The 22,282-nt window shown below is 45.7% G+C and overlaps 2 protein-coding genes and 1 long non-coding RNA gene across 6 annotated transcripts in view; 2 read left to right on the forward strand and 1 right to left on the reverse strand.

The window, feature by feature from the left end:
* Positions 1-16,475, reverse strand: part of Asb8 (ankyrin repeat and SOCS box containing 8) — a 33,737-nt gene extending 17,262 nt beyond the window's left edge. Inside the window, exon 1 of one of the 3 annotated variants that reach the window (XM_031354369.1) lies at positions 16,321-16,475. The gene's annotated coding sequence lies outside the window, so the exon portion shown is untranslated. Of the gene's footprint in view, positions 1-16,303 lie in introns of all 3 variants that reach the window. The other 2 variants (XM_031354351.1, XM_031354375.1) reach the window with 2 other exon arrangements.
* Positions 16,476-18,755: 2,280 nt separating this feature from the next.
* Positions 18,756-20,915, forward strand: LOC116078960. Its single transcript, XR_004113688.1, has 2 exons — positions 18,756-18,854; positions 19,807-20,915. It is a non-coding gene; the product is annotated as an uncharacterized LOC116078960 (long non-coding RNA).
* On the forward strand, positions 18,848-20,915 carry Ccdc184 (coiled-coil domain containing 184). 2 transcript variants are annotated; one of them, XM_031354399.1, is made up of 2 exons: positions 18,848-19,907; positions 20,015-20,915. In XM_031354399.1, the coding sequence occupies exon 1, from the start codon at positions 19,115-19,117 to the stop codon at positions 19,691-19,693; it is 579 nt and encodes a 192-aa protein (XP_031210259.1). In that variant the 5' UTR covers positions 18,848-19,114; the 3' UTR covers positions 19,694-19,907; positions 20,015-20,915. The 2 variants fall into 2 exon arrangements, with proteins under 2 accessions (XP_031210259.1, XP_031210267.1); XM_031354407.1 differs by having other exon boundaries at positions 20,216-20,915.
* Positions 20,916-22,282: the final 1,367 nt, after the last annotated feature.

Here is a 22,282-nt window from a genome sequence, read left to right on the forward strand (position 1 = left end):
GTGTATGTGTGTGTGTATGTGTGTGTGTATGTGTGTGTGTGTGTGTGTATGTGTGTGTGTGTGTGTGTCTAGCATCTGTATGTATTTCTTATGCTTTTTCTTTGGCTCTTTTTTTCACCTGTTTTGTCCTATTCAATTTTTTAAATCATATTAACTTATTGTAATTATACATTATTATATATTTCAGAGACAATATTATATTGTTTTCTGAGAGAGAGTTGGGTGGATGGATAGGATCTGGGAGGAGTTGGGATAGGGGAAACTGTAATTAAAATATATTGTATAAAAAAATCTATTCTCAGGGAAAAAATTAAGCATGTACTTACAATATAGTCACATGCAAAAACAGAACAAAACAAAAGCAGGCTGAGCCAGGCATCAGGTACAGGAAGCAGCACCCTGCACGGCCGCCGCGTCTGTCTGCTCCTGTCTCCAGGTTCCTGTCAGGTTTGAGTTCCTGCCTTGCCTTCCCTCCCTGGACTGTGACTCAGGCTATGTAAGCCAAGCGAACCTTCCCCAGGTTGCTTTGGACTGCGATGCCTATTGTAGCAATAGTAACCACAATCAAGACAGCGACAGGGACGGGAGACTGTCTTTTCTGAGCTGAGAAAGAAAAGGGGCTCAGGGGTCACATCAGGGGAAAACTGAAGTATAATAAAGAGAAAGTCGGAAGGAGGCAGGATGCAGGCTGAGCTAGCCCACTGGAGCAGAGCGGCGTTAGTGTGCAGTTGGAGTAGCTCCCGAGACACCTCAAGATTAAACAAGGGTGTCTTTCAGAACTCGCCTGAGGCAAACACTCTCTCAACTTTCAAATGCTTCATCTTTTTGCTTTTCATTTTCTCCAGGGCTCAGGAAAATTTAATGAATTATTTGTTTGTTTGTTTTTTAATAAAAATTGCCTTAATTTTGTCCTACAGAGTCTCAATATTTTCCACTAGCAGAAATAATTCAAAAGCACTTAGATCTTCATAGAGAAAGAATGCCTGAGATATACTGAAGAATTACAGTAAAAACTCAATTAACATTAATGATAGTATTGAAATAACATATACGTGCTACATTTTCCCAAGAACATAAGCATTGCAGTTTAATTATTTGGCAAACACCTAAGCGGATGACCTCTTGCAGGAACGTCTTTTTTTCCTCTTATCTATGGAAGGGAAATAAGATATTTGAGGGCTGGAGAGATGGCTCAGCAGTTAAGAGTGCCAACTGCTCTTCTGAAGGTCATGAGTTCGGATCCCAGCAACCACATGGTGGCTCACAACCATCCATAATGAGATATGATGCCCTCTTCTGGTGTGTCTGAAGACAGTTACAGTGTACTTACATATAATAAATAAATAAATCTTTAAAAAAAAAAAAGATATTTGAGATGCCCACTTTCTGGTATGGTTGACTGGTTTGGTTGACCAGTGGTTCCTAACCTTCCCAGTGCTTTAACGCAGTTCCTCATGTGGTGACCCACCACTGTAAAATTATTTCATTGCTACTTCATAACTTGTAATTTTGCTACTGTTACGAGAAGTTATTTTATTGCTACTTCATAAATTGGATTTTTGCTATAGTTAGGAATCATAATCGGTTTTCCCTGATGGTCTTGAGCGACTCCTGTGGGGTCAGGGCCCACAGTTTGAGAATATCTGGTTGAGACAAATGCGGAGTGTCTTAGTAAAGAAGAGACCAACCAGGTTGCCTGAAGCATAGGAGACTGAAAAGTAAATTAGGCGTGGCCTTTGCCTCTTCTGAGAGGAGTAAGTCTCCCCCTAGAGGTCAAAGAGAGTGTTTGCTCTTTCAGGCTTCTTCCCCAAAGTAAATTGTCTTGACTCTTCGATTTTTTTTTTTTTATAGATTCATTCATTTATCCTTCTGTCCTTTCAACCCATACTTATTAAATGCTATTACTACGTCTGTTAACCACGAGAGATACTGATGATACTGCCAAGAACAAGATAAACACATCCTGACTCCAGGGAAATTACAGTTCCACGGGAGAAATCCGTATTACAAAACCGCCTGACTACCTGCAGAGTCACAATAGCCATGCACACCATACAGAACACACATGTCTTACGCCATACAGCGCATATGTCTTTCCAAAGCGTGTATGCTGAAGTCTTAGTCCCTAGGATAGTGTAGGGAATGAGCTCTCAACGGTGATTGCTTGTGAATGTGGCCAATGCCCTTCTGAGAGACCCCGGAGAGATTCTTTCTGCCTGTCAGGAGGGATGAAAGTGAAAGAACGATGATCTGTGACAGACAGGCTCCCACCACACACGAATCGGCATGCCGATCGTGAACTTCAAATGTCTATTACTGTGACGAGTACACTTTTGTTATTTATCATCTCAGCATATTATATGTTGTTACATTGCATACTAGAATAGGACAGAAAGTTGAAGAACAATGGGATTATTCAATGAGGGACTTTCAGGGTGGAAGGCCAGATGACCCCTCTCGAGAGTAGCCATGTTGCTGGATTAAAATTCCTCTACAGTCAAGAAACAGTTCCTTGAATACAGATCTGGAAGATGAGTGGGAAAACCAGATTAAAGGTGAGGAGAAGGTTCAAGAAGTGATACTGAGCCTAGCCTCGATAGTTCAGCTCTAAGAGTGCCAAGTGTGCTGTAGAAGGTACCAGGTTCGAATCCCAGCAGCCACTGGAGAATTGTTCCTACCTACTGGTGGTTGAATTCAGCTGCTGGGCTACTCCTATGTGCTGTGCGGTAGTGGCACATGCCTTTAATCCCAGCACTTGGGAGGCAGAGGCAAGCGGATTTCTGAATTCGAGGCCAGCCTGGTCTATAGAGTAAGTTCCAGGACAGCCAGGGCTACACAGAGAAACCCTGTCTCGAAAAAACCAAAAAACCAAACCAAACCAAACCAAAACAAAACAAAAAGACGTGCTATTGAAGCATATCGAGCAGCAGAGAGTACAAAGGCTTTGAGAGAAGAGAAAGAGGTCAGAGCAGATAGTGGATGACACAAACGGAGGCTAAGAACAGTAGGGAGACTCGAAACCAGGTGATGACTTGTGGGGGACACGCTAGAGTTACTGAACTGTCTCCAGAGAATGGGAGCCCACTATTGGGTTTTAGGCCAATGAATCGCCATGCCAGCAATCTTTTTAAAAAGATTTATTTATTTTATGTATATGAGTACACTGTAGTTGTCTTTTTATATATATATATATTTAAGATTTATTTGTTGTTATATGTAAGTACAGTGTAGCTATCTTCAGACACACCAGAAGATGGTGTCAGATCTCATTACAGATGGTTGTGAGCCACCATGTGGTTGCTGGGATTTGAACTCATGACCTTTGGAAGAGCAGTCGGTGCTCTTACCTGATGAGCCATCTCACCAACCCATGTAGCTGTCTTCAGACACTCCAGAAGAGGACATCTAGTCCCATTACAGTGGTTGCTGGGATTTGAACTCAGGACTCTGCTCAGGAAGAGCAGTTGATAATCTTAATGGTTGAGCCATCTCTCCGGCCCCCATGCCAGCATTTTTAAAGGACCATCCTGAGGAAAACTCATTTACATGTGCGCAGGGCAAGGATCAAAGACATGAGAACAGTAGTAGCCTATGAAGTCTAGGCATTAATGATGGGGCTAGAGGCGGCTGCCACAGAGATGTGGAAGGATTTGACATATTTTAATGTCAGAATTAGTCGGGGTTGGTAGTGATCAGAGCAACATGCCTCCTCCTCCTCCCAGGCCCGTGTGTGCTCGTGCATAAACTAAGGAGCCACTACAAAGCTAGGGTAGGAAGAAGATGAATGGAGACCATCCAGATGGGCTGAGACAGATCTGTTTCAAGGTGAACTCATCAACCTCTCATTGAAGCTCCTACTATGTGCAGAGCGCAATGCTTGGCACGGTAACAAGCGAAGGCAGTCTAGGATGTCTATCCTCAAGACAACGGCCTACTGGAGGCTGTCACTTCATTAATGTGCTATTTAATGAAATGGAGTTACACAAGAATGAACAATGTTCAGTGGACAGCCGGGGAAGGTCTTGGCACCTCCGGGAGCTCAGTGAAGACTTCTCAGGAGGGATAAAAAGTAAGCAAAGCTTTGAAAAATTACAAGAACCCATTAAGAAAAGTGGGAGATTTTTCCTCTCCCCCAGAAAAAAATCAAAATAATTTTAGAGCTAAATAGATTTCTGTTGTTGTTGTTGTTGTTGTTGTTGTGTGTGTGTGTGTGTGTGTGTGTGTGTGTGTGAGAGAGAGAGAGAGAGAGAGAGAGAGAGAGAGAGAGAGAGAGAGAGAGAGAGAGTATCTCTGGCTGCCCTGAAACTCACTATATGGACCAGGCTGGCCTCAAACTCAGAGACCTGCCTGCCTCTGCCTCCCAAGTGCTGACACTAAAGGCGTGCACCACCGTGCCTTGCTGGGGGTTCTCTTGTTTTAATGAAGCAATTAAAACACTGTATAGTGAGTCAGCTGGGCTGACTCCATGACAGGCTTCAAATCTGCAGTTTAAGAAACTAGGCCTAAGAACTGGGCAAGTCAGGCAAGTCAGTTAGTAGGAAAAAACCTCTAGGCTTCAGGCAACTGGTCAGAAACTGCCCTGTCATCAGAAGTTGCCCCGTCATCTGGCCTGAAGCAAGGGCAATGGGTCAGCAACAGTTTCCTGCCCTGCGCAGCAGTAATGGTTCTGGAATGTCCCTAGAGATGGAGAAAGATAAAGAAAGGTCACCTACCCCGGAATTCCCCTAAAGTGCTTTAAATCAGGCCTGTGAGCTCATTTGGCTGTCTCCATCTTGGAATGGGAGACCCCAGCATGCTGGACTTCTGCAGAAAAAACCTCACTTTGCTTTTTCAGACTATTTGAGTCTGGGGTGTACCATTTTTCAGCCAACGGTGAACCCTTACAATATATACATGTTTTTAAAAAATCTTCCTAAAAGTAACTAAAGTGGTTCAAAGTGGAGCTTTTAAACCTTTAATCCAAACCCCATTTCAAAGTAAAGGAAAGAAAAACTTCAAACAACTTTTCCAATTAAATATAAATGTTACATTGCCACTAAAATACAAGATAATACAAGGTGCAAAAAAACTGCAGAGAAAGCAAAAGAAAACACTAGCAAATGAAAAAAAAAAAAAAAAAAAAAAAAAAAAAAAAAAAAAAAAAAAAAAAAAAAAAAAACCAACCCAACCCAAAACCAACCAACTAACCAAAACCAAACCAAACCAAACCAAACCAAAACCCAAGAATATCCAGGAAAGTACCAGAATGAAAAGCAATGAGGAGGGCCTGTCTGTCTGTCCCATCCTGGAAAGCAATGAGGAGGGCCTGTCTGTCTGTCCCACCCTGGAAAGCAATGAGGAGGGCCTGTCTGTCTGTCCCACCCTGGAAAGCAATGAGGAGGGCCTGTCTGTTTGTCCCACCCTGGAAAGCAATGAGGAGGGCCTGTCTGTCCCACCCAACATTTAAAATATATTAAGCCTTCATAATTACATGGGCATACAATTGCTTCATATGAAAATAATACACTGACAGAGGAAAAGAAAAGGTTTAGATATTAGTTTAAAATGTGTACACATTTAGTATCCAATAAAGATATAAAACAGAAAACTTTTTTTAAAGATTTATTTATTTATTATATGTAAGTACACCGTAGCTGTCTTCAGACACAGCAGAAGAGGGCATCAGATCTCATTATGGATGGTTGTGAGCCACCATGTGGTTGCTGGAATTTGAACTCAGGACCTTTGGAAGAGCAGTCAGTGCTCTTAACCCCTGAGCCATCTCTCTAGCCCAACAGAAAACTTTTAAAATAAATTATTTTGGGATGTCTGAGTGTGTGTGCATGTGCGTATGTGTATGTATGTGTGTGTGTATGTGTATGTGAGTATATATGTGTGTGTATGTGTATATGTGTGTATGTGTGTATATGTGTATGTGTGTGCATGTGTGTGTATGTGTGCATGTATATATGTGTATATGTGTGTATGTGTATGTGTGTATATATGTGTGTATGTGTGTGCACGTGTATGTGTGGGTAGGTGTATGTGTGGGTAGGTGTATGTGTGTGTAGGTGTATGTGTGTAGTGTGTATGTGTGTATATATGTGTGTATGTGTGTGTATGTGTGTGTGTGTAGGTGTATGTATGTGTGTGTGTGTATGTGTGTATATATGTGTGTATGTGTATGTAGGTGCATGTGTGTGTATGTGTGTATATATGTGTGTATGTGTGTGTGTAGGTGTGTGTAGGTGTATGTATGTGTGTGCATGTGTGTGTGTGTGTGTGTGTATGTGTGTGTATGTGTGTCCTAGGCGAAAATGTGGGTAGATCTCCCCAACTGACCCACAGGGGTAGTGGGCAAACCATCTCCATGATTAAATTCAAAATCAACAGAAGGCTGCTATGACATAAATTTAAAATTTGCATGACCAGAGGACTTTTAGAAAAGCCAAAGGAAAAATGCTCCATTGAAGATAGTGTTTGCAATGGGGACCATGGGGAAAAGGTAATTTCTTTAATACCAGAGGAACTCCTAGAAACAAAGAGAAAGGTATAATAGAAAAAGTAGCCTTGGACACAAACGATTTTAAAAGTCAAGCATTTAGATCTTTAAAATAGGCTAAAAATTCATGCAATTTGCTTTTTTTCTGAGACAAATTGTGTGTGTGTGTGTGTGTGTGTGTGTGTGTGTGTGTGTGTGTGTGTAGCTTTGACTATCCTGGCACTCACTCTGCAAACCAGGCTGGTCTCAAACTAAGAGATCTGCCTGCCTTTGCCTTCTGAGTGCTGGGATTAAAGGCATGCTGCCAAGCCAGGCAATTTGATTTTAAAATATGAGAACACACTTTATTCATTCAAAGCAAAAAGTGAAATTCTATTAGGCTGACCTGTAGTTTCTTTTGTTGTTGACAAGACTGTGAACATGCATTTATGTAACCAGTGTTTGCTACTTTGTGACTTTTTCTTTCCTCCACCCTTTCCCATCCTTTCAACCCTCTCACTAGATACCAGAGGAAAAAAAAGGATAACTTGATCAATAGACAACTTCCTGCTAATTAGGGGTGTTGACTTCCTTAGGTCAAGTTTGATCTTCACTTTCAGGTTATCTAATTTCTTCTTTCGTCTCTGGGCATGATGAATGACTACTTAATGAACCATGACCAGCAAAATCTATGGAAGGCAAAGGAAAAGCCAGCCCAGAAGTCTCTCTGCTTTTCCCAGCAAACAACCTTTCTTCCTTTCTTCTTGTTTGTTTGTTGGTTGGTTTTGTTCTTTTGAGACAGGGTTTCTCTGTCCTGAAACTTGCTCCTTAGACCAGCTGGTCTGGAACTCAGAGATCCCCTTGCCTTGGCCTCTGGAGTGCTGGAATTAAAGGCATGTGCCACCACTATTCCTCCCAAATGATAATCTTTCAATGAAAGTGACATACTTTGAGAGACAAAAGGAGACCTGTTGGAGTTCTTTAGGCAGGAGAAAATTCATAGTGTGTAGAAATTTGAATGAACATAAGGGGAGAAAGGTGATACATTTTGATGAAATATAAAAGTATTTTTACTTTTTAAATAATTTTTTAGTTATTTATTATTATTATAAATGAGTACACTGTAGCTGTCTTTGGACCACCAGAAGAGGGCATCAGATTTCATTACGGGTGGTTGTAAGCCACCATGTGGTTGCTGGGATTTGAACTCATGACTTTCAGAAGAGCAGTCAGTGCTCCTGCCCACTGAGCCATCTCACCAGCCCCAATTATTTATTATTATATATAAGTACACTGTAACTATCTTCAGACGCACCAGAAGAGGGCGTCAGATCTCATTATGGATGGTTATGAGCCACTATGTGGTTGCTGGGATTTGAACTCTGGAAGAGCAGTCAGTGCTCTTAACCGCTGAGCCATTTCACCAGCCCTATTTTTACTTTTTAATCTCTTGAAATGGTAAGTATTTAAGATAGAAACAAGTTGCATGTGGTGGTACATGCCTGTAATCCCAGCACTGGAGAGACAGAAGCAGGTGGGTGTTTCTGAGTCTGAGGCCAGTCTGGTCTATATAGTGAGTTCTAGAACAGCCCGGGCTACATAGTGAGACTTAATTGGAGTTTTATGGCACATAAATAAAATAAATGCGTATAACAAAACCGCAAAGGTTGTGGGAGGCATCGAAAGCACATTGTCACAGGGTTCTTGCATGGCAGGGAAGTGAACCAGAGCTACAGGGTTAGGTATGAGCTGTGTGGCTGGACCTACCGCCCAGCGGGCTAGCCACTTGCCAGGTGTGGCTTCTTAGTTAAGGGCTGGATGCTTTGATTGACAGACAGTACACTTGCAAACTCAGACCCATTTCACACTTCGAGTTACAGAGCAAACAGTGCTAGTGACCACAGTGAATGGAACCAGACTAGAATCTCTACTCCGGGTCTTACTGATGCTCAGTTGCACTATATGTGTTTGTGACGGCTGGCTGTCAATCATCCGACTTGAATTTTCTGTACTCAGAATGCACATGTGACTGCCTATTATTTAGAGCAAGACTGATTTGAGACAAAGAGAAGCAAATACTCCGTTTCTTAATCATGGCAGTCACACTTCAGTCATCCAGCAGCCACACCCAGCCGTGGCCACTACAGCAGACAACGCAGATAAAAAGGTTCACCATTGCAAGGAATTGTGGGAAAGGACATCTCAAGAATAATGATGACAGAACAGACAGAGAAGAAAACAAGAGCTGAGGAGCAAACGGTGGAGGTGGAAAGGAACCGTCTTAAAATTCATTTAATCTAAACAAAGGGAGGAAAGCAAGCAAAAGTGGACACAGAACAGACGGAAGTAATAGAAAACAAATAGCAGTATGACCAGAGTTTAATCTTATTAATGATTGAAATAAATCCCGTGGTCTACCATGCCATTATAATTAGAGAGCAGAGATGGTCAAGGTAGATAAAAAGAAAAAAAAAGCTAGCACAAACTACATATAGAAAACTAGCTTTTATTTTATAAGTAAATAAAATAAATAAAATCATAATTTTATTATTTATTATATTTGCTTGTTTACTTATTTATTTTGGAGACTGTGTCTCACTATGTCACCCTAGATGGCCTGGAACTCATAGAGATATGCCGGTGTCTGCTTTCTAAGATCTGGGATGGAGAGATGGCTCAGCGTTTAAGAGCACTGACAGAGTTCAATTCCCAGCAACCACATGGTGGCTCACAACCATCTGTAATGGGATTTGATACCCTTTTCTGGTGTGTTTGAAGACAGCTACAGTGCATTCATATACATAAAATAAATAAATGAATCTTTAAAAAAATATTTTTTTAAAAAGAAAAAGAAACCTGGCACAAACCACAAACCCCTCTTTAAAAATAAAAGAACAGATATGAGAGATGGAAGACGGAGAAAGATGTGGCACAAAACCAATCCACGTTAAAACGGACTAAAGTGGCTTTGTTAATGTCAGGCTAGGAAATGCCACCGCAATGACTATTGTCAGGACTTTTTCTTTTAATCTGTAAATCTATTTCTAAAAAGTAGCTTTATATTTTATCTTTTGTATTTAGGTGTTTCGTCTGCACGTCTGCGTGTGCACCTTGTGTGTGACTGGTGTTCCCAGAGGTCAGAAGAGGCCATCGGACACTCTGGAACTGGAGTTGCTCTTTCAGAGCACCCAGGTTTGGTTCCCAGAACTCACATGGTGGCTCACAGCCAACCTAACTCCAGTTCTGGGTGCTCTGATGCCCTCTTCTGACCCCTGAGCGCTACCAGGTACACACATGGTACACATACATGAAGGAAAAGCATTCATACACATAAAACTAACTAAATAAAAAATTATCAAATCAACTTTATTAAATTAAATATTAATTGTATGTGCATCACTCCAGAACATACAAGACTAAGCTCAGAAAATTAGTGGAGTAAGATAGTAACAATTCTTGCCATATAAGTAAAGAAAGTTACTCAGGGGGCTGGTGAGATGGCTTAGCAGGTAAGAACACTGACTGCTCTTCTGAAGGGCCTGAGTTCAAATCCCAGCAACACATGGTGGCTCACAACCACCCATAATGAGATCTGACGCCCTCTTCTGGTGCGTCTGAAGACAGGTACAGCGTACTTATGTATAATAATAAATCTTGGGGCAGGAGCAAGCAGGGACTGAGTGAGTAGAGTTGACTGGAGTGAGCAGGGCTGACTGGAGCAAGCAGAGGTCCTAAAAGTCCAATCCCCAACAAACCATATGAAGGTTCACAACCATCTGTATAGCTAGAGTGCACTCACATACATAAAATAAATAAATAAATCTTAAAAAGAAAGAAAGTTACTCAGACACAGGACATTTTATAAATGATGTACACATTTGTTACAAACTAGACTGAACCAGGCGGTGGTGACACACGCCTTTAATCCCAGCACTTGGGAGGCAGAGGCAGGTGGATTTCTGAGTTTGACGCCAGCCTGGTCTACAGAGTGAGTTCCAGGACAGCCAGGGCTACACAGAGAAACCCTGTCTCAAAAAAACCAAAAAAGAGCTGGTGAGATGGCTCAGTGGGTAAGAGCACTGACTGCTTTCCCGAAGGTCCTGAGTTCAAATCCCAGGAACCACATAGTGCCTCACAACCATCGGTAATGAGATCTGATGCCCTCTTCTGGTGCGTCTGAAGACAGCTACAGTGTACTTATTTATAATAAATAAATCTTTAAAAAAAAAGAACCCTGCCAAAAAACCCACCGAAGAACAGCAAAACCTAGACTGAATAGATACATCTACAGAACACAGGTGTTTGTTTTTGTTACCTGTGCAATAGTTATAAGCAACAACTTGCTTTTATTCAGGTGTTAACAAATTTTAAAAGCTAAAATTACATAAGAAGTATTCTTCAGTTGCAATGGAATTAAGCTCTTCATCAGTAACAAAAAGACAAACATAAAATTCTTATGTTTGAAAAACTATGAAACATTTACTACTACTCAATATTTAATATGTACCACTATGCTATAAGTCTTATTCTGAGAAACTGGAATTCCATAGAAAGCAAATCGATAAAAGTCTGATGATACAAAGTGTTGGTGAGAATGTGGGAGTGCTGACTAGTGTCATGTCAATTTGACACAAGCTAGAGTCATCAGAGAGGAGGGAGCCAAAGTTGAGAAAATGTCTCTGTAAGATCAGGCTGTAGGCAGGCCTCTAGGACACCTTCTTAGTGATTGATGGGGAAGGCTCAGCCCATTATGGATGGTACCATCCCTTGGCTAGTTAGTGCTCCTGAGTTCTATAAGAAAGCAGGCTGAGAAAGCTATGAGGAACAAGCCAGTAAGCGGCACCCTTCCATGGCCTCTGCATCAGCGCCTGCCTCTGAGTTCCTGCCTGTCATTGATATCCTTTGATGATTAAAAGTGATATGAAGTATCAGTTGAGTGAACCCTTTCCACCCTGAGTTGCTTTGGTCATGGTGAGTCAATGAAGTCATACCCTATGAGACCACGGGCTTCGAGAACTTCTACCCTGTCGGTTGACTGTAAGATAATTTACTACAGTAGAGCTGGAGTCTGTAATTCAGCAAACCCAGCCATGCATAAAGTATAGAGAAACCTGTGCTATGAATACAGGAGACCCACACCAAGATATTCACAGCAGGACTGTCAGTGACAGCAGACATGATCAGCAGAAGGGCTCCCTGACAGGAGGATGTGGATAAAATACAATGTGGGCGAAGGCTCACAAGGCCTTAGCCTTACACATAGAACTACAGGCAACTAAAAAATGCCGAGAGTGGGAGAAATCGTGTCTCTCACTACCCCCGCCCTGCCCCCATCCCCTCCCACCCTGCTGCCCCACCAAGAGCATACTGATTGGTTATGGTCAACCCAGAAAACATACAGAGAAGTAACATTATACAGGCTGAGCAGGTCATATTCATGTATATGGGAAAACATACACTCACACACACACACACACCAATTTAAAAAAGGGAAAGCCAGGAACTTGAAAGAGAGCAAGGAGGCATGTATGGGAGGGTTTGGGGGAGGAAAGGGAATGGGAAAGGATGTAATTACAACCTCAGAAACACAAGAAATAATTCAAAAACACAATATGGTGCATTCATGTAACAGAACACAACAGGACAGAGAGACACACAAACCTCTGTCCCTGGTGACACACTGGTGATGTTTACAAGAATGCTGTGCAAAAGAAGCAAGATTTAAAAACTACCACCATTCCATTCCTGTGAAATGGAAGAGTCAGAACTGGTTAAGTGTATGTATACGAGTGTGTGCTTTCTGTATGACTTTTGTTATAAGTGAAAGGGGAGGAATGTAAGGGGGGCGTGAGGGTGGGGGAGACGGGGTGGTGTGAAAGGGGAAAGTGCCAGGCAAGAAATGAGGCATTGTTTGTGGACCTTGGAAGGAGAGAAGTGTTGGGGAGCTTTTGAGTCTGCTACACTGTCCCTGTGCGAAGATCATAAACAGCTTTGGGACTGGGTTTAAAGGCTGTGGTTATATCACAGAGCTGAGCTCAGAGGTGAGCCACTGTTTAACAGTTTCTTTCCTAGCAGAACTCAGCCACAAATCCGTCTCCTGGCTTTCAAGCCCCCCCGCAAACCCCCGCCCCCCCCACTCCCTCCCCCCCCCCCGGGGGATCATTACTCCTTCCTTCCAACTATTGTCAACATCTTTAAAATTGTGCTTACAATCTGGGTGTGATGGAACACGGGACTCGGCAGGCAGAGGTAGGCAGATCTCTGAGAGTTCGAGGCCAGCCTGGTCTGCAGAGTGAGTTTCAGGACAGCCAGGGCTACACAGAGAAAGCCTGCCTCAAAGTAAACAAAGAAGCTAACACACAACCCCGGCCTAACGGCTTGCCCGAGGAAGAGAGAACAGAGCTAGCTTGCTTCAGAGTTCAAAATTCACCGAGTTTTTCTCTCTTGCATCTCGGTTATTTCCTGTCTTCCTTATCTGGGGCCTCAGATTATAACTTTAGGTTTCACTATCTCCACACTCCATCTCCATTTCTTGGAACATTTCTCCACAATCTTTTTCTATGAAAGATAATGTCCCCCGAACACTAATGTCACGAATATGGAAGAGGGAGCCATGATGTCCCACAGAGCTTACTGAAACTGAAACAGCAGAGATCCCAGTGTTAATTATGTGAAACTGTGAGCAGGTTTTTGCCCTGCCACACTGGGAGTGTCATGGCTAATTGCCTGCTCTGCTGAGCAGTGTCTTTAAGGCCCTCTGGTAAGGAGGCGTAGAGTTTAATGATCCAAGCACCTGGAGGTGGGCTTGCAATAATGGTAGATGAGCCAGATGAGCCCTTGGGATGACCCTCTGAGGAGAATCTGGCCCCAGTTTAATTCACTTGATTCAGACAGTCACCAACAAATTTCATTTAAAGTTTGCCTCTGCTTCTCGGAGACCTGGATAAGTCTGTGGAAAGCAAGCTGCTTTGTTGAGATTGGCTACCTTGGGCTATTTCAGGACTGACCTCAGTCCCCAGAAAGCGGCTTTTAGAACCCATGCTTGGTGTTTGATTAGATCCAGTGCTGCGGTCCTGGGGAGACTCAGCTTTTTATATCCTGCTATCTATTGGGTCATCTCAGAGAGCTCTTGTTTGGTTTTATTTTAGAACAGACAGGAAGAGATGTGAGCAAGGGGCATGAAGGCCTCCATTTGATCACAGTCTTTTGACTGTGCCCACCACTGGGCAGCCGGCTCCGTGTGTTAGGGCAGTTGCTGCCAAGCCCGACCTGAGGTTGAAGGAGACCTACTTCCTGCAAATTGTCTTTTGCCCTCCAACAGGTACTTTTGAACTTGTGTGCAACTCCCTAATAAAACAAACAAACAAACAAGCCAACACATAAGTAACTAACCAACTAACTACCTAGCTAGCTAGCTAGCTAACTAACTAACTAACTAACTAACTAACTAGGATATTTCACTATTAGTTCCAGTAGTGCACATTTGCAACCCAGGAGTCTGAGGCAAGAAGATCAAGAGTTCAAGACCACCATGTGGTACATAACGAGCCCTGTTTAAAAAAATGTATCTGCTCAGGACCACAAAGATATTCTTAGACTATGGTTCTGGTGCACAAACCATGTTACACAAGTATGAGTATAATTCATTTCCAAACGGGCTGAAATGGTGAGAAGCCATTTGTTAAGTTGCCCCCGAAGAAACAAATTCTTCTTCTGTGTGAAGAGCCCAAGGAAACGACACCCTCACCTAGAAAATTCTTCCTCCTCAATGACACTGATCTCTTAATTAACCACAGCTGAGTCTTCAGCCCCGGCCAACCAGCCAAGATTATCCTGGTAAAGCAGAGGTTTCACTTGCACAGATCACTAACCCCAAATATCACACAAACATCCCGGATAGTCTTTGCTCTCCCCAGGGAACTTCACAAGCCATGCCTCGCCTCTGTCACCCGCAGTCTCTCAGCAGCATCTTCCAGATTCCCACAGAACAGCTCACCCAGCTTTAAGCACTCAAAAACTTTCGAGCCTAAAGTTTCAAATGCTTCTACAATCCGCAGGGCGGTGGTGGCGCATGCCTTTAATCCTAGCACTTGGGAGGCAGAGGTAGGTGGATTTCTGAGTTCGAGGCCAGCCTGGTCTACAGAGTGAGTACCAGGACAGCCAGGGCTACACAGAGAAACCCTGTCTCAAAAAAACCAAAAAAAAAAAAAAAAAAAAAAAAAAAAAAGCTTCTACAATCCCCTCCAAAAGGCTTGGTCAGGACCATCATCCCAGTGTTCCCTTGGTCGCAGGGCTCACTTGCCCCACGATACGTTCCCTCCTGGTTTATTTATTGCTGTGGTAAAATATTGACCAAAGCCAACCTGGGGGCGGGGTTTATTTGGCTTATAGGTTAACTCCATTGTTGTAGGGAGCTCAGGACTGGAACTTGGGGACAGGAACTAAGGTGGGGCTATAGGAGAATGCTGCTTGCTGGCTTGCTTCTGTGTTTGGATTCACCTACCTTTCTTTTACAACTAAGCATCACCTGCCAAGGGTAATGCCACCTACCGTGGGTGTGACGGTTTGGATGTGCTTGGCCCAGGGAGTGGCACTATTAGGAGGTGTGGACTTGTTGGAGTGGGTGTGTCATTGTGGGTGTGGACTTAAGACCCTTACCAGAGCTGCCTGGAAGTCAGTATTCTGCTAGCAGCCTTCAGATGAAGATGTAGAATTCTCAGCTCCTCCTGCACCATGCCTGCATGAATGCTGCCATGTTCCCACCTTGATGATAGTGGACTGAACCTCTGAACTTGTAAGCCAGCCCCAATTAAATGTCCTTATAAGACTTGCCTTGGTCATGGTGTCTGTTCACAGCAGTAAACCCTGACTAAGACAATGGGTTTGGCATCAGTTAGCAGCCAAGAAAATGTCTCAGAGACGTGTCCACAGGCCAGTCTGGGGGCAGCTACACCTTAACTGGGGTTCTGTCTTTCCAGGTGTCCTTAATTTGTGTCAAGCTGACAAAAAGACCAGTGGGTACAGACTTCTACTGAGACAGGAACGCAGCCTCCTAAGTTGCATTTGGGAATTTCTGTTTGGGGATTTTAAACTGACATGTAACAGTCTTTCAGTTGATTTAGTGTATTCTTCTATGCCTGGGTCCAGAAGCATCTTTATCAGGTTTATTGTGCAAAAGTGTGCTAGCTGGATAAGATGGAGACAAATAATGAAGACCAGGAAAACAGCAGGGTCTACTCGGAATTGCCGTTTTCAGGAGAATGTGATACTTAGGACTGGGCACACATCATGGAGGTTACCTTCACAGTATGAGTCTCTGCTCCCCACAAGCTAATCAGAGTGAGATCACTGTAGCTACAGCTACAGTGATACCAGAGACTAAGGCCCCACTAGGAGAAGTTCTGAATAGTTTAGTAGTGTGTCTCATCCACAGGGCCTGGCATCCCAGTGACTCAACCTCACAACTCAACCAGCTAATGAAGGCTTTCTTCCCTGGATACACCACCCTTATTTTTTTTTTCGAGACAAGGTTTCTCTGTGTAGCCCCGGCTGTCCTGGAACTCACTCTGTAGACCAGGCTGGCCTCGAACTCAGAAATCCGCCTGCCTCTGCCTCCCAAGTGCTGGGATTAAAGGCGTGCGCCACCACCGCCTGGCAGCCACCTTTAATTTCCCATGACTATATATTCTCACATCCCTAATTTTCATGCAGAATTTGTGAAATGATCTGTTCTTTTTTAATCGAACACAACCAATGTTTCCTCCCTATATTTTCAAGCCCCACCCCCATGTTCCCACCCCTACCTCCCCAAGTTCCCACCCCACTCCCCAAGTTCCCACCTACCCTCTCAAATGTCTGACCTGGATTTGGACTGGATCAGCCACACTCCTGGGCCTCTGCACCTGCTTCCCATGATCTTCAGTGCTTCTCCAGGAACTTCCCCTCCCTCTTGGCCCAGCCCCCTTGTGCTCTCTGGGTGCTGCATGGTCAGAGCCTCTGAGCAACATGATATTCTGATGCAGAAAGCCCTGACATAAACAGTACCCACAACAATAGCCACCAAGGGCCTTGTGTGATGGCATAACCCAGCTCCTATTGAGCAGGGCTCGGTGTGACAGCAAACATGGGAAGCAGCTAACATGGGAAGCATTGCGCTGGGGACAGGTAGAATGCAGGGAGCACACCAGAAGAGAACCATCAAGATAGAATCCTTCATGCGAGGTGCCACAGAAGAGATGGGGAGGAATGGGCCATGACAGAAAGCCTGCAGAACATGTCAGTCTTTTCTTACTGTCCTAAGGTCCCCATGGGAGGGATGGCAGCAGAACTGTTCCTGCAAAGCTCTGAGAACCTTTGCTACAGTGTGATTAGAAATCATTCTGGATAAGCTTAGCCGCATCTTGCCTCTGTTTCTGGGTTTCCTGTAGTTCTAAAACAAAACAAACAGCAGACATTTGCACATGAGTGCATGCATGTTATGGTGAGCCCATGGGAGTCAAATTATAAATCTCTGAGTAGGCTGGGTAATACCAAGAAAAAATGCTCTGCTCTTTCCTAAGTCAGTTTAGGGATCATCTAAAGTTTGTTACCTATGTATGGTGAGAGAGGCAAGAGCGACAGCAAATGGAGGAGCAAGGGAACAAGATTGATGGTTAGTTTTTAGAAAACAATATCGAGTGGTGTGTGTGTGCTAATCTTTGTTTCTGGGAAATCTTATATGTCTTAATAATGTAAACATCTGGCGCTGGGTACTTTAAGATAGTTTCATTTGCTTTAACAGCAGCAGTAAGACAGGAATAGATGAAACAGTTCTTTGGTGCCATGAAAATTTCCTTGGCTAGACACTCTTCATCACCAAGACACACAGCCAGGGAAACTCAAAAACACTTGCAGTTACTAACCACTGCTGACCACTGACACTCATCCACACTTCATTTTCTCTATAGTTAATTGACACTCATCCACACTTCATTTTCTCTATAGTTAATTGACACTGTGAATTTATTTCTCCTTCCCAGATTCTTGTAAACCTGGGGGTTTTGACCCCTTGGCTCCCTTTTACCAAAGTGCTATTGGTGTGCTGCAGCCTACAAGATGACCACCTTCCCAGTCTATGTCATCTCTAAATGTATTATAACCAATTCTTCCTCCTCCTCCTCCTCCTCCTCTCCTGCTCTACCGTCTAAGTAGGGGAAGGAGTTTTCACAAAGGACAGGGGTGTTGGGCATCTAAACATGGGAACTAGGGGGCACTGGCCCTACAGCCGTTAATAATTCACTCATCTGTGCATCGATGCAGTGTTAACTCAGACTTAGAAACACTACAGTTCGGTCCATTAAGAAAATGAGTCAGCTGCGGTCTTGGAATCATTAAGGGCTGAAAGGAAATTGTATTCAGGTCTTTTGAAGTCCACTATGTGTGGGCTGGAGAATCCTGGGGGAAGAGTACTTGGTGGCTCTTATTTAAGTATCCATTCCACGGATACATTAGGCGTCTGCTTTCCGCGTCTCGGACGCTATTTTAAGCGCCGGGGATTCCGTGATGGAGGGTGAGCAGGGGAGGGGAATCTGTTGTTAAGGAGTTTCATTCTCGGACTTTAAAGTACTCAGCTTCATAATTCTCATAAACTCACAGCAACCCGGACAGAAACAGCTGGGTCCCATCAGAGACTGAATCTCACCCTGAGCTTTCTGGGAGGGAGGGAAAATTGGTTTATGCTGCAGAAGGGAGAAGCAGATCGGTCGTGCATCCGCCTTCCTCTGCACCGCCAGGCCGGGTGCGGCCAGCTCGCTTCGGATTATTAACAATCGCTACCCAGTCCTGTGGGCAGCTGGAGGAAAGCTCTGGCTCTCCCATGGTCCTCCAAGGAAGGAATGAGGAGAGCGAGTGCAAAGCGCCCCCAGGCAGACGGTCTCTCTCCGGCTTGGGGATGGGGGTCGTACAGCAAACTGCTTTCTCATGCTGTCCTATTAAACATTGCAGCCACATGCTCTTTGCAGCTTCTCTGAGGCTACTGCAGAGTCCCTGCCCCTCCCGTCAGCCCATACAACAGAGCTCCACTGCAGCTTCGGAATCCTGTTCTCTTTCTTCTTCACTTCCTCGTTGCCATGGAGACACACGTCATTTACGTGCCGTGCGTCGCCTTGGAAACGGGGGAGCATCCGCGGCGCCGCCGGGAGACCCGCCCCTGCTGCTCCAGCCGCACTCGCGGGCACTGCTGGTGGATGGCCGGGGGAGTCCCAAGACCGACGCGCTGCGGGTCCCCGTCTCGACCCCGAGCCCTCTGAGAACGCTTCTGTGACCTGTGGGCACACTTTGTCGGTGATTGCCCGGAGGGCGACGGGGACATAGGTACCACACTGGAGCCGAGCGGGCAAACCACTTTTGCCCCTGGGTAAGCCCGAAGACCCTGGTCCTGGGACCCTAGACGGGTCTTCGTCCCATCGACTCTTCTTGGCCCTCCTTGATCCTCCCCGCGCCCTCTGCCTGGGGCCCGCTCTCTTCACGTCGGCTCCCCGTCCCTCCAGGGAGCCTAGGTGTCCCTGGGCTCCACCCGGTCCCTCCTGGGACCTCTCCCCCCTCCACACCCTTCCCGCACCCTGGAGGCCCGGCTGGACACGACCCAGAGCTGCCACCGCCCGCTTCTGCCACTCAATGGAGGACAGTCTGCTGGAGATCATGACCAAGGACGGCGGCGACATGCCGGCGCCTCTGGAGGTGTCCACGGTGCCAGCCGTGGGGGACGTGATCTCTGGGGAGTATAACGGCGGTATGAAGGAACTGATGGAGCACCTGAAGGCCCAGCTGCAGGCCCTGTTTGAGGACGTGAGGGCCATGCGAGGGGCACTGGACGAGCAGGCCTCGCACATCCAGGTTCTGTCGGACGACGTGTGCGCCAACCAGCGGGCCATAGTCTCCATGTGCCAGATTATGACCACTGCGCCCCGCCAGGGGGGCTTGGGCGTGGCCGGCGGCAAGGGGAGCTTCCCGAGTGTTCCCCATGAGCCAGAGACACCTTCGTCTGGGGTTGGGGACAGCGGCTTGCTGGGTCACGATCCTGATGAAGAGGACGAGGACGAAGAGGAGAAAGAGACACCTAACCCCGCCACACCCACCAGTCACTGCGAACGCTCTGAGAGCCCCGGTCTCCTTGGGGAGAATGGGCCACTTGTGGAGCCCCCCGACCTGCCCGACATTACCCTGCTGCAGCTGGAGGGCGAGGCCTCTCTGTGAGGAGGACCCCACCGGGGAACCAACTACCCTGGCTGGCTTTGAGTTCCCAAGTGCTTAACCCGAGGGGACTGAACAGTGCGGTGCAGTGTTCACTTCAAACGTGGTTCTTATAGGTCAGGGAGAGAGACTCCCTCAAAGAAGGATGTGTAGGATGAAGGACTTTGGAAGCATCGGGAATTCCACCCAACCAGGCATCCTAGCAAACTGCAGAAAGGTGAGGTTTTCCCGGAAGGAAATGCCCATCTCTGGACTCCCATTCATCCCTTCCCTTGCCCTGGACTCCCATCCATCCCCTTACCTTGCCCACTTTCCTCTTCCTAGGACACAGGAGGACCATTGAATTATGTAAATAAAATTCTGCTTTTTCTATTCTGAAAAAGGAGTCATCTAGGACTTTGGCAAATAATCTCTATTTACCTAGAAATTAAGGAATTGGGGTATTCTGTTCTGGCAACAGGAAATTTACCCTTTCACTGAAATCCAACATCCACAGTGCTCTGCGGAAACCTCTCCCCCTTACAGATCGCTCTGCAGCAGCTGAAGGGTGAAGAAGCTGAGGAGGGAACTGCAGCCCTAGGAATCAGGGTTCCCAGGGCCCCTGGGCTGGGAGGAGCTGGCTCTGATGTGCATGAAGAACACAATAGCTCAAGCTCTGGCGCTGAGCATGCAGAACCGAACCTGTCCCTTCACTGACTTCACCTGGGCCTAGAGAACAAAGTGCTCAGGTCGCAGGCAGAGACTTGGGACTGCTCAGCAACAGTCCAGATTTAGGGGACTTCTGAGGAACTCCTGGGGGAGGGGGCACTGCAGCCCCAAACTGTCTTTTCTGGCTATACCTGTTTAACTTCAGTTCCTTCTTTTCCTGTCAATATGTCGGTACCCTCTGCTTTTTGGTGTTGCGTCCATAATGTCTCGTGTTCCATGTGTCCACTTGTGTAGTAGTGTGTGAGCCCTCAGGGGCAGGGTTGTGGCTCTAGTGTTAGGTTCAGGGGCTTCAGACCCGTCTGCGAGCCCCAGGCTATCATGGCGCTTTCTGCTCTTTTCCCCTTTGCCCCACTCCTCAACCAGGGCATGGAGCATGTGGCTGTCCTGAGGTTCCCTTAACTGATGTGCCTCCCTCCTACCTTCTGAAGTGGTGACAGTGTGTGCCCCTCCCCGCTTCTTTGTGTATCCTTTCTCAATGCTTTGCTTAATGTCAACCTTAATAAAAAGGCATCATCCCCCCTCTTGCTGACTGGTACTAAGCGGATCTAAGGCTGGGGCTTCTGGGTCTGCTGTGTGGATCAGGGCTTAATAGAAAATTTAGGGAGCTTGCCTGCCCTCCTCTCTCCTGGCCCCCAGTCCCAAAGAGTTAACTGACCCTGTCCTGCTTGGGACATGCTTGCCAGCTCAGTCCACTTCCCCTTCTGCCCTGGACCTTGATTCAAAGTGGACCTGGAAATGCAGAGCCCTGCATGGGAATACCCAGCTAACAAGGGGTTTTGGTAGCCAGCACTCCACACCTGCAAGATTTCTTTTCAGTGAAGCAAGCCATGGGGGTGACTTCTGCATGAGAGCCCTGGAACAGCAGGCATGCCACCTGTTCTCGGGATGGAGTGGGAGTCGCTGTTCTGGAGGGGTTGCCCGGGGTTTCTGGAGTGGAGTGACACATCACTAAGGAAACCACAGTAACCGCCTCAGGCCTCTAGTGGAAGGCTCGGGCAAGGTACTCCCCAGAGAGTCAACACTGACATCATCTCTAGGCAGCTCCCTTGGGAGATGGAGACTTCCTGAGGCTGCCCCCAAACAAAGGTTGAGAGCTCACTCGTGTGTGTGTGTGTGTGTGTGTGTGTGTGTGTGTGTGTGTGTATGTAAATTACTTCGTTACAGAGAGGGCTAAGGAGCACTGAAGGGCTTGATACAGGTTTGAGTTTTTAATTCCAACACCGAGTTGACTGCCTGAGACTTGCTCTTCGCGATGCATAGGATAGGAATAAAAATATATGACTGCTAGGATGTCTTGTGCAAATGTCAGTTTCTTGATAGTTCTCCAGGGGATGCAGGGTCAGAATGACTCCTCCAGCAAAGCAAAACCCAGGGAAAGTCTAGAGACAGTACCCTACCCCCTATTTTAAAGGTTTATCATTGATGTACATTTGTGCCTCTGTGTATGCATATGTACATACGGTGCCCACAGAAAAGGCAGGAGAACTGTCTCAGAATATGCCAGAGGAAGCCTTGAGGTATACATTCCTTGAGTAATGAACTGGGATTCCGGCAGGTGTGAGATGATTGACATGGGTGTTGGGGACACTCAAGTCCCCTGGGAGAGCTACAAATGCTTATAATCAAGGTGTCCCTCCAGCTCTTATTTTGCAGGTCAACTTTGTGCTACCCCTCCTTCTTCTCCTTTTTCTTCTTGAGATAGGGTCTCACTGTATAGTCCTAGATGGCCTGGAACTTACTATGTAGAACGGGCTGGCCTCGGACACACAGACATTCATCTGCTTTTGCCTCTTGAGTAAACTCTTTTAATATAATCTTTTCCTATGTAAAGAACCCTCACCCTTGAGGACAGAATTAAAGAAAAGGGCATGGTTAGCTTCTCAA

Source organism: Mastomys coucha, unplaced genomic scaffold (genome assembly GCF_008632895.1).
Source record: "Mastomys coucha isolate ucsf_1 unplaced genomic scaffold, UCSF_Mcou_1 pScaffold11, whole genome shotgun sequence".
In the NCBI taxonomy this organism is placed as follows: Eukaryota; Metazoa; Chordata; class Mammalia; order Rodentia; family Muridae; genus Mastomys; species Mastomys coucha.

Bases quoted from the DNA above. Each gene is read 5' to 3' on its own strand.
- Ccdc184 (XM_031354399.1), top strand. From the start codon at position 19,115: ATGGAGGACAGTCTGCTGGAGATCATGACCAAGGACGGCGGCGACATG.